Source organism: Penaeus japonicus, unplaced genomic scaffold (genome assembly GCF_977035675.1).
Source record: "Penaeus japonicus unplaced genomic scaffold, GWHDUDI00000001_assembly GWHDUDI00000002, whole genome shotgun sequence".
Classification (NCBI taxonomy): Eukaryota; Metazoa; Arthropoda; class Malacostraca; order Decapoda; family Penaeidae; genus Penaeus; species Penaeus japonicus.
Genome location: NW_028234404.1, coordinates 36392982 through 36405481, shown reverse-complemented (window position 1 = coordinate 36405481; position 12500 = coordinate 36392982). Strand labels below are relative to the sequence as shown.

The 12500-nt window shown below is 44.6% G+C and overlaps 1 protein-coding gene across 2 annotated transcripts in view; it reads right to left on the bottom strand.

Moving 5' to 3' along the window:
- LOC122247214 (uncharacterized) overlaps nucleotides 1-12500 on the bottom strand; it is a 138064-nt gene that overhangs the window by 6630 nt on the left and 118934 nt on the right. For both annotated transcript variants that reach the window (XM_086550109.1, XM_086550113.1), the window contains 2 exons: nucleotides 4421-4521; nucleotides 642-1327 (listed from right to left, as the gene is read on the bottom strand). In XM_086550109.1, the coding sequence (XP_086406235.1) occupies nucleotides 642-1327; nucleotides 4421-4521 (787 nt within the window). The remainder of the gene's footprint in view (nucleotides 1-641; nucleotides 1328-4420; nucleotides 4522-12500) is intronic.

The window sequence follows — 12500 nt, the reverse complement described above, 5'->3', positions numbered from 1 at the left end:
TTACGAAATAATTCTTTTTTCAGTGGAATTAGTGATGAATTAGACCTATTATTCATCATTGCACTTATACAAAGTTTTAGTTCCGTAGACATTTCAGTATATTAATAATAATAATGTTAACGTGTTTTCATGGTGGTAAATTTTCATGTTAGTGTTACTGTTGGTGTTAATGTTTGTGTTAACATTAGTGTTTGTGTTATTATCAATGTTTGTGTTAGTGTTTCTCTTTGTGCATTTTTCTTTTTGATAAGTAAGATTAATGAAAACAACAACAACTTTATGCCTTACATACAAGTGAGAATCCACATTTCTTTCCACTTAGGAAACTGAGATAAAAACACATATTTAAAATTGTCTAGACATTTTGCTCATTTCTATCTATCTATTTCTATCTATATTGACTACTAATTTATATCCTAAAAGTGAGTCCAAATATTTGTAATACTATCACTACAATATAAATTCATTTATATTAGTAATTGATCTTGCAATAAATTAAAACAAATTTTCTTCAGAAATTCTGTAGGATAATTGAACTGATATTTCTTTCCAATGAAGAAAACTCGTCTACTGAACGGGATGTCCTGAACTATAAGAGAGAGTTACAGAGTTACAAAAACAGCAAAGACACGTGTTATTACCTAAAGCGCCACCCGTGTTAGTGGTGGTGAGTTCAGTGTTAGTCTGCTTCCCAATGTTGTTAACGCCTCGAAGTCCGCTGCTCAGCTTCGACCCGAACCCGAAGCTCCGGACATCGTTCTGAGGTTTCGGGTCGTGCTTCGTGCTCTGTTGGGCCTGGATCGTGCGCTGTCTGGTGAAGGTCGTGCCTCGGGTTGGGTTGGGTGCCCTTTGGGGGTCGTTTCCACCCTCGTTGGCTCTCGTTCCTTGTGGTCGTCGTCCCCATCGGGTACTTCCTCTCCTGCGTGCCTTACCTGAGGTAGCAGATGTTCCTCTCGACGTCTGAGGTCGTCCCGTCACGGAGGTCCTTTGCAGGGTGTAGGAAGGCCTGGACGTGGGAGTCCGAACTGCAGGAGGCGAGACCACGGAGACCGACAACCCTGGCTGATCCCTGACGCCAGCGCGACTCGGCGTCCTGAAGGAGGAGGTCCTGGAGGGGTTCCTCCTCACGGGGGCTTCCGTCACCGGCGCTCGCGGCTGCTGGGGCATCTTCAGGGTCTTCTTACGCACGATACGGTAGCCGCTCAAGTCGGCGATGTAGTCGTAGAGGCGCAAGAGGCCCGTGGCATCCACCCAGCCGTACGTGCCGATGACGGTACCGTCGTCGAGTCGCTTCTCCTTGCGGTACTGCCCGTCGTACGTCTGGTACCTGCGGGGAGGGGGGAGGGGGTTGGTCAGGGCGCACGAGGATATGGGAGGACAGAACATATAAAAAGAAAAGGCAATTGAAAATGAAGGAATGGTGATAAATGCAAACGCGGAGAAGGGGAGGACGTGAAACAAAGAGTACAAGGGTAATAAGAAATGATGATGATGGTAATAAGGTTAATTACCATAACATCTTTATCCAAAGAACGGAACGGAATGAAACAAGCCTTTGACTTATGTGACACAGAGAAAGGATTACAATCGATATGACGAAGCTAATGAAATTCATAGTAGATGAATAGGGACGTGACCCTTTTTAGTCAAAATGAGAGAAAGAAAGGAGCCCAATCAGGGAAAGAAAGGAGCCCTCTTAGTCAGGGAAGAAACCTCTTTTTCAACTGAGCCTCTTAAAATAAGTGCGCGTTACTACGAACGCATGAAAGAGAGGGGGTGAAAAAGAATGGGATTAATAAAACATGAAATATAAAATATGAGAGAAGGAAGAATACGATAAGGATGACAAAATCAGTCACACATAAATAGAGCTGATGTAATTAATCCTAAAACAGGATTGAAAGATGCTGACAGAAGGCAATCGTTGATAAATTAATAAAAAAATAATAAACCCAGCACAAAAAATATACAATAGAAGATGTTATCAGTGAAATAATAGGTAAATCAATAAAACGGAATGGAATAAACCTGAGGCATAGGGGATAAAAAGAAAGGAAGACAAACTTCAGTAAAAAGGGAGTTGTAATAAAAGAAGGTAAATATTACACGATAAAAAAGCCAAACTGAAAATCAAAGTTCGAATAAGGAAGTGGAAGCCAGACCAAAGAAAAACACGTGAAAGGGAAAAGAAACACGAAAACGAATATTGAACAAAGATAGAAATGAAGATGGCGTGTCGACAGAGAATACAAAAGAGAGAAGAAGAGAAAACAAGAGATAATAAAAAAGAAATAAAAGAAATTTGTAAAGAGAGGCAATGATAAATAAAAGAATTAAAAAAAGGCCGATGGAGAAATAAGATAAAGAAAAGAATCGGTGCGAAAAAAATACAAGAGGGACCACGAGCCTAAGAAAAAATAATATGTAATACGAGGAATTAAGAAAAGAAAGAATTAGTTAGAAATAACAGATAGATATAGAGATGGTATATAGAGAATAGAAGACATGAAGAACTATAGCTTGAATATTGAATGAGGATGAATGGCAATATAAGGCTAAGCCGGAAGACGAGATTAGAGAAAAAGGGTTATTCATGCGGCAAAAAAGGTTAATGAAACGCAAAACAAGACAAAACATTAAAAAAAGATTAAACAGTCCTTTATAGCAATATTACTCAACGGTAATATATGAAGAAATGTTTTAAACCAAGCGAGAATTCTCAATTATATGAAAAAAGAAATGAGGTTAAAGATACTTGTAAAAGAACGAAGACCGTTAGTCAATATAGCGCGCCCACACACACGCACACGCACATTGGATAAGACGTTTGGCGCCCGCCCGCCCAGTCCGGCGCTGGAGGCGGTGGGTGTAGTCACTCTATTTAAGGGCGTGAGGCGGGGAATGGGGGGGGGGAGGTCACCCATACTGATCCACTTCAGCCTCCCTCCTCCATCCACCTCCCCATCCTTCCCCCCCACACCCTACCCCTCAACACCCATCTTCCCCCCCCAGACCCCACCCCTCAACACCCATCTTTCGCTCCTTCCCCCCCTCCATAACTGCCCATTATCCCTCCTCGCAACAACTAGGCTCCTGGCTGTCCGCGCCCACTCGCTCGGACCTGTAGCTCGCCGCCCACGCTATAGGTGTGCTCGTTCGCCCACACACGTACACGCGGGCGCCAGAAGGGGAAAAATGCAGAAGACCGACATCTACCTACGTGCATGGAAAAACACAAACTCATTCTGTATACCAAATAGTAGAGTACACTTTCACACTTTTATTCACTCACATACACAATATATCCACCAACACAAAACTACTTATACATAAATACTAACACACAAATACTTACATACACATACTTAGACACAAATACTCACACACACACACACACACACAAAATGCACTCGCACACACGCACACACACACACACACAATGCACACACACACACACACACACATACACACACACACACACACACACACACACACACACACACACACACACACACACACACACACACACACACACACACACACACACACACACAATGCACACACACACACACACACACAGCGAATCGTCGCGTTGTGAGGAAGTCCTGAGAGAGGAATCTATACACGCAAGGAAGTACACACTCAGCAGCCTGTATTGAACACACTCACATATTTATCGCCTGATTGACTTTTATTTTACTGATTCGTCGATTCTATAAATCATGCTCGATCGTCTTACAGGTATGCAAGAATTTTATATCATTCTTCAAACATACACTTGGTACATGATTAGATATTCCTTGAGAGAATCCTCAGCTGATCAGCCAGTTTGGGTGAAGTATTGGCTAATACTTTAACATAACCGTCCGGACAGCTGGCACTACAGGAAGGGCTCTTTCTATTAATGATTTCTACGTCCAGATGGCGCATTGCACGCTACTCGGATATGCAATGTTGCACGAACACCCCCGGCCTTCCTGGTAATCCTATTCTGGTGCCTTGAGATAGTCTAGTCGTAGTCTTGAGATAGTATAGTCATTGCAGACCTTGATTGTACCTCACACGTCGAGTTCCTGAGTTGCATTTGTCGCGAAACCCCTTATTTCCAAATAACGTAATGGCGGGTCATCATGCGCTCCTTTCTCCGAGGGACCTCCTGCAGGACTTCTGGTATCTACCGTTATGAAGAGAGAGGGATAAAAAATGAGTCATTTCGAATATGCTCTTGTTTAGGACTACCACCTTGGAGTCCCGGAGGCGTAGGCGCGGTTGATGGTTCTAGAATAACCGGCCAATAATCCGATTTGCCCCGAGGCTTACAAGTAGGAGTCCGCCCATTAAATCCGGGTTACAAAACAGGATCGCTGTCGCTGCGGCTCGAAGTGGAGGTTCGAGGTCTCGAGGTCTCGTTTCGTCTTACCTGAAGTATCGTTCGGATCCATCGTCCGTCTGAATGTGGTACTGCACCGGGTCTTCGCTGTAGCTGGACACGCCCACCACGCAGAACACGCCCACAATCGCCTGGGGGAAGAAGAGGAAGAATATATAGGAGAGGAGTAATTTGCATACTTAACTAAAGACAAACACGCAAAAATGTACACTTTGTATACACTGTCTATTGATTGAGAAGTATCGCCATTCACCACGCTGTACTTTCCCTCCATTTCCTTAATAATGGCTGCATGTAAACAATGTACGAGTGTTTGTACCCGCTTACCCTCCCCTTCACCTTGAAACAAGAAGGGCAAGGTAACCTGAAGCAGGTGACGTAATCTCGTCCACCCGGTCCTTTGTGTGGTTAATGCCATAAGGAATTTCTTTTCATTACACGAAAGGATTCGAAAGTACACCATTGAACCGAAGTCCTCATTGTTCGCCGTAATTATCCCACTAATTATTTTACTCCTGCTTAAAAAAACAACAACAAAAAACAGATGTAGGATATCATCAAAGCCAAGGCTATGCTTCGGCTACCATTATTGTGCAAAAGAAGGCGCCGCAGTCTAGACGCATCCACGCAACCAACCACCTGTAGCCACGAACATTTAACCTGACGTAACGACGCCAAAGAGACAATAAACATCAGCAATAAACCGTCATCACTCTAAGAGATCTTAATAGCAAGCCGCGAAGAACCCCCGATCACCTACCAACCCCCGCGGAAGAAGAAGAAGAAAAAAAAAGATCTCTCGGCGACGCATATAAGAAGCATCTTCGTACACCTTGAAGGACGCTTAATGTAAATGCTGGCCCCGAGTCGCTCCATATAAGAAGGCAGTAGTTATCACACATCGTTTGCAGAGACTTGGTTCGCCGCACACGTATATACACGCCCTCGCTCTTGCTGGCACAACGCAACTGGGAAGAAGACGTGCGTGTTTTGTTGTTCTGTGTGTGCGTGGAGAGTTGTTTGTGGGTGTATATGTTTATAGAGGGAGAGCGAGAGGGAGGGAGGGAGAGAGAGAGAGACAGAGAGAGATAGAGAGAGAGAGAGAGAGAGAGAGAGAGAGAGAGAGAGAGAGAGAGAGAGAGAGAGAGAGAGAGAGAGAGAGAGAGAGAGAGAAATAAAGTGAGAGAAAGAAAGAGTGAGAGAGAGAGAGAGAAATATAGTGACAGAAAGAAAGAGTGAGAGAGATAGAGAGAGAGACAGATGGGTGCTGAATGTGAGTGTTCGTGTGTTAGTGCATATTTGTGTGTAATTATGCCTACATGATAGAGAGCACATTATCCACAGGCTATTTACGGCCTAATTACTCAAGACCAGAATACTAAAAAATACAAACCGCACTGAATAAAGAGTGAGACAACCATAAAACCTAAACAAACCTCAAACACTTTGACAAAGAAACCACCAACCAAACCCCAACCAAACCCCCAACCAAAAACAACCACAAGGGACAAACGACACCCCCTTAAAGAAAAGCCTCCCACAGGGGAAAGAATCCGTCCCCTGCGCATAATATTCCACAGGGCAAGGATCCCCGTGGGAAAAGCACTCGCGTCTTCCCTCAGTCAGCTGACTTTCATGAGATTGAGTTCTGCGGACCCTCCACAGGTGCTGGCGGCACAGTCGTTCCCTTCCTTTTCCTTTTCTCCTTTCCTTCTCTTTCGCCCTCCTTTCTTTCTAACTTCACTTCTCTTCTTCCGTCTTTCTTTTTCTCTTCACTTCTCTTTCGTCTTCCCTCACTCACAGGTGCTCGCGGCACAGTCGTTCCCTTCCTTTTCCTTTTCTCTTTTCCTTCTCTTTCGTCTTCCTTTCTTTCCTCTTACCTTCTTCATCTCTTCTCTTTTCTTTCTCTCTCCTCTTGCTCTTTCCCTTCTCCTTCATTCTTCATCTTCTTCTTCTTCCTTTCTCTTACTTTCTTCTTTTCTCTTACCTATTTCTTCCTTTCCTTTTTTCTGTCTTATTCTTCCTCTCTATTACCTTCTTCTTTCCTTCTCCTTCTTCTTTCTTTCTCGTTCCTTCTCTTTCTTCTTCATTTTCTCCTTTCTTCTTCTTCCCCCTTTCTCTTTCCCTCTCACTTTTCTTCTTCCTTTCTCTTTCCTTATCCTTTTTCTTCCTTTCTCTATCCTTCTTCTCTCTCCCTCTCTCCCTCCCTCCACTCCCCCCCCCTCTCTCTCTCTCTCTTCTTCCCTCCTTCACTCTCTCTCTCTCTCTCTTTCTCTGTCTCTCTCTCTCTCTCTCTCTCTCTTTCTCTCTCTCTTTCTCTGTCTCTGTCTCTGTCTCTGTCTCTGTCTCTGTCTCTGTCTCTGTCTCTCTCTCTCTCTCTCTCTCTCTCTCTCTCTCTCTCTCTCTCTCTCCTCTCTCTTCCTCTCTCTCTCTTTCTCTCTCTCTCCCTCTCTCTCTCTTCGTTTCCTTCTTTCTCTCTCTCTCCCTCTCTCTCTCTCTCTCTTCCTCTCTCTCCTCCTTCTTTTCTTCCTTCCTTCTTCCCTTCCTTCTCTCTCTCCACCTTTCCTCTCTCTTCATCACCCTTTCTCCTCTCCTCTCTCCCACCCTTCCTCTCTCTCTCTCACCCTTCCCTCCCTTCCTCCCTTCCTCCCTCTCCTTCCTTCCCTTCCTTCTCTCTTCTCCCACCCTTCTCCTCCTTCCCTTCCTCTCTCTCTCCTACCCTCTCTCCCTCCCTTCCCTCCTTCCCTCTCTCTCTCTCTCTCACCCTTCCTCCCTCCCTTCCCTCCTTCCCTCTCTCTCTCTCTCACCCTTCCTCTCTCTCTCCTACCCTTCCTCTCCCCCTCTCTCTCTCACCCTTCCTTTTTTTTTCTCTCTCTCTCTCTCCCACCCTTCCTCTCCCCCTCTCTCTCTCACCCTTCCTCTTTCTCTCTCTCTCTCTCTCTCTCTCTCTCTCTCTCTCTCTCTCTCTCTCTCCCCCCCTTCCTCTCCCCCTCTCTCTCCCACCCTTCCTCTCCCCCTCTCTCTCTCACCCTTCCTCTCTCTCTCTCCTACCCTTCATCCCTTCCTTCTCCCCCCCTCTCTCTCTCCCCCTTCCTCTTTCTCTCTCTCTCTCACCCTTCCTCTCCCCCTCTCTCTCTCACCCTCCCTCTCTCTCTCTCTCTCACCCTTCCTCTCTCTCTCTCTCTCCCACCCTTCCTCTCCCCCCCTCACTCTCTCCCCCTTCCTCTTTCTCTCTCTCTCTCTCTCAATGAGTCGAGAACTCCTGCATAACGGACCTCCACTCCCTTACGCACTACGCATGACTCGCCCTTTCCTTCGCTCCCTCGTAATCGGTTTCCGGAATGAGATTATGTCTTCTCTCCTTCCTTCTTGTTTTCTCTCTTTCTCCCATATTCTTCTTTCTATCCTTGTCTCTTTCTTTTTTTGCTTTCATTGGTCTGTCTTTGTCTCCCTTTTTTTCTGTCTATCCTTTTTCTTCGAACTATTTTTTTCGTTACTGCTCTCGTTTCCTCTTGTTAAATTTCTTTCTTATCCTCTCTCTCTATCTCCATTTGTTTTCCTTCTCCCTTTCTCCTTTCTCTTCTCTCACTGTTTTCTCTCTTTCTCTTTTCTTTCCTTCTCCTCCCTTCTCGCATCCCCCTTCTTCTCCCTCCTTCCTTTTTCTCTCCCCCTTCCTCTTCCTCTTTCTATTTCCCCTTCCCCTTTCCTCCCTGTCTCCTTTCTCCCCTCCCCCCTTCTTACTCCTCCCACCAATCCCCTCCTCCCTCATCTCTCTACCGACCCCCAGCCTCACATCTCCCCTCTCCCCTCCCTTCCTAACCCCACTCCCCCTTCTACTCCTCCTACCTCATGCTCCCTCCCTCTCCTCCCTTCCCTCCCCTCCCCCTCCGCAATCCTCTCCGTCTCTCCCCATTATCTCCTAACCTCCCGCCCTCCCCCCCTCCTCCCCCCTCTCCCCGCCTAAGCATAGACATACGTCCCCCCGCCCCCCGTCCCCCTACCCCCTCCCCCCCTCACCGCATACAAACCGCGCTGAATCTACACCAAGGTTGATGGCGTGTGTTTACCTCCCCGCGGAGGAATCCTCTCATTAAAATGGCGGCCGCATCGCTAAATGAGTTAATTGCTGTTCTGTTTCTTCTCTCCACCTATTTATAGATCTGTCCGTTTGTTTTTCTTTCTTTTTTTCTTTCTCTCTCTCTCTCTCAATCTCAAGCGCTCTCTCTCTCTCTCTCTCTCTCTTCTTCTTCTTCTTCTTTCTTCTTATTTTCTTCTTTCTTCTCAACCTTTCATTTTTCCTTCTTTACTAGTGTGATTACGTCACACTTAAATGTTTAAATGAACAGCGAGTGTTTAAGTCGTTTAGAAGATAAAAAATAACGAAAACGAAACAAATTGGAGGAAAAAAAAATATATATATATCACTTACGCAATGCAGTAATCAAAACTACAGAAAAGTACAGTGGATAGGTGAACACACGCGAAAGATTTTGAACAATGAAACAAATTGAAAAAAGATACTCGTTTACCCAGTGCAGTAATCATGATTACAACATATGCGAAAGATTTTGTATGATGGGACTTTAAGTACAGAACAGATCATATGAAAAAGACTTTGAACATGGATTGCAGTGCAGAACAGATCAACACGCGAGAAAGATTTTGAACATGGAACGGGTCATCGTAAGACAGCTACGGAAACGCGGAAAAAAACGGGGATAAATAGCGATTTTTTTTTTTTTTTTTTTTTTTGCGCCCGGTTACTTTTTTTCTTCATTTTCCCGTATTTTTTTTTTCACCGATTTTCTTTTATTCTAGTTTTTAGCGGGTTTTGATGAACAAATTCATAATTCGTATATGTATTTTGCATGATAAATATACACCACAGCTTCTCTAATATCAGTATATGTGCATCCTTTCTATTATCCCATAACATCAGTGTTTCCGTATTGCATTTTCAAATAACATGTATTTGCGTAATATCTAAACACAAAATCACTATTCGTGTATCACATTTCTGAATGAGATCAGTGTTTCTTATCATAAAGTTTCAAGAATAAAATCAACGTTCTTTAGCAACATTCGAGAACAGATTCAATGTTTGTGCATAACAATTTAGGAATGAAACAATGTTACCAGTTGAGCAACATCAGAGGTCACACGGCGCTCGATGCTATTGCAATCACACCCTTAATAACAACCACTCCCGATCACTGCATTCCCATCTATATTTATTTGCAACGTTGCAATCAACACTTACATCATACGGTCCCACGCGTGCAAAAAAATACAGATGCCTTTAAGCAATACGATTATATTTCGAGTAATTCTCACACACGCTTTGGTAACAGTGTCAAGAAGATGGACTGATGCTTATAAATCTCTATTGATCTTTCTATGGAAATAACCTTTATTTTGGACTTTTAAAAGACGAAATTAACATAAATATGGACTTAAGGAAAGATTTACAGTGACTATAAATAAGCCACGGAGATATAAAGACGCAGAAAACAGATGACAAACGAAAAAGAAAATCAAGTTCCGAGGTCCATCCGTCATGAAGGAACAAGACAGCATCTGTGTACAAGTTTTTTTTTCTTTTTTTTCAGCATGTGTGTAGCGACAGGGGTGGGGAAAAAATGTGATGTCATGACAGCCTTCGATCAGCGTAAGAATTTTTGTGTTTTGGAATTCACTTCCTTGTGAGAAAGAACCAGCGTTCAACGACAGCCTTCGCCGCCGGAATATTGCGACATACGGCAACTGTTTCGCTACGAAGGATGCGCGGGAAAAAAAAATTGAGACAAACGTAATGCGCAACTTCGTAACCCAGATAATCATATAAGGAAAAGACAAATGATGTTTGTTATTAGCGTAATCGAAGGACGTAAAGTTATCGTAACGAACGCGATGTAATGAGCTGTTCAGTGACCTAGAAATTAAAAATCAATGGATTGTTATGCTGATAATTAATGGTGTGAAACGCATGCCATGAAATTGATTTAAAACCCCATTTATTTTATAGGTTAGCACAAAGCTACCATATGTATCTTACATGATATAAATAGATATAACGCCGTCAATCCGTATTACCAGACATATTTACGAACAGTAATATCAAATTTCATGGATTTGGAAACAAAACATCCAAAAAATTACGCATAAAAGTCAAATCCATCTAATATATTCCATCTAAATAAACCGAATCCTTCTACAAATGATCACACACACAACATTAAAAAAAACAACTAACAAAAACAAATTCAAACATTTTTGTCATATAACGAACCACACCATCCCCCCCCCCCCAAAAAAAAAAGACCACACAGAGACGGACGCACAACCTCCCTTCATTTTTTTTTTCTTTTCGCCGGTAGAGGGCACTGACATCGCAAGCGAAGGACAATCACAGTAGCAGTCGAGTACCTCAACAGATGGGAAGATTGCGCGTCTCGACTCCTATCCGAGCGCATCCGCCAAGGAATCAATGGGACTCCGTTGGTTTCCAAGATGCGGAAAATCACAGGATATCAACAATGGGATTATCCTTCGTCTCCTTCGATTAGCGACGGTTGTCTTGTTGCTGTTCGTCCATCATCTTCTTGTTCTTTGTTTATTTTGCTTTGGGTTCGAGTTTATTTGCACTTATGGGGGGATGTGTGTGTGTGTGTGTATGTGTGTGTGTGTGTGTGTGTGTGTGTGTGTGTGTGTGTGTGTGTGTGTGTGTGTGTGTGTGTGTGTGTGTGTGTGTGTGTGTGTGTGTGTGTGTGTGTGAGTGTGTGTGTGTGAGAGAGAGAGAGAGGAAGAGAGAGAGAGAGAGAGAGAGAGAGAGAGAGTAAGAGAGAGAGAGAGAGAGAGAGAGAGAGAGAGAGAGAGAGAGAGAGAGAGAGAGAGAGAGAAAGAGAGAGAAGAGAGAGTGAGAGAGAGAGAAGAGAAGAGAAGAGAAGAGAGAGAGAAAGAGAGAGAGAGAGAGAGAGCGAGCGAGAGAAAAGAGAGAGATAGAGAGAGAGAGAGAGAAGAGAGAGAGAAGAAGAGGACAGAGCACCTCTCGCTTGGCCACAGCTGGAGCGTGGCAGCGAGGCAAGCCGAGGTGTTACGGGCGTGACCGTAACACGAAGTCACGCCCGTCCGCCCACCTTGATGATAATTGCTGCCTGAGCCATACCTGCTTTAGCATGCACTGGGGACGCCTCCTTGCTCCTCCCGTCCCTCGCGCGCGCACGCACCTGCTCATTTCGCCGCAGGACTTGGTGTAATTATCTCCCTTCATCTATTAAGTGACGTCATGGGACAGGGTGGCCGGAGGGGAGACGTCCTCACCCCCCCCCCATCTCCCCCACTCCCCCTCAGCTTCCTTTATCTCTCCTCCCTTTTTTTCAGTTTTGCTCCCTCTCTCCTCTTCTCATGTTTTCCACTTTTCCTTCCTCTCTCCTCCTTTTTTTTCATTTTGCTCCCTCTCTCCTCTCCTCTTTTTTTTTCATTTAGCTCCCTCTCCCCTCATTTTTTTTCAGTTTGTTCTCTCTCTCTCCTTCATCTCCCCTCCCTTTTATTGTAAACTTCTCTTCCCACATTTCTAACCCTTCTCGCCTCTTCCCTCTATTCTATTTCTTTCTCTTTTCTTCCTTTCCCTCTTCCTCTTCACTTCCCCTATCTCTCTCCTTTCTCTCTATCACTTTTCCCCTTTTTCCTATTCTCTCTCCCCATCTTTCTTTCTCTCTTCTTCCTTTTCTCCCTTCTTGCCTTCTTTTCCCCTCATCCCTTATCTCTCTCCCTTCTTCTTTCCTTCTACCTTTATTCCCCCTTTTCCAAACCCTTTTCCCCATCCCACCCGTCTTACCACCTTCCCCTCCTATTCCTCTTACCCCTCTTCCCTCCACCCTTCCTCCCTCATCCTCCCACTCCCCCTTCTCCCCTCCCCTCCCCCTCCCTACTCCCCCTTGAGCGATCACGCCTCTGCAATTGAATCCGCGGTGCCTCTGTGTCGAATTAGCAACGACAATTCCCTCGGCGGAGAGTGAGAGTTTGGAGAGAGTGAGAGCGAGAGTGAGCCTTGGTTACCCACTGGAGCGACATCTCTCGTTCTGCCCGTTGAGAGAGAGGGTGATTGAGA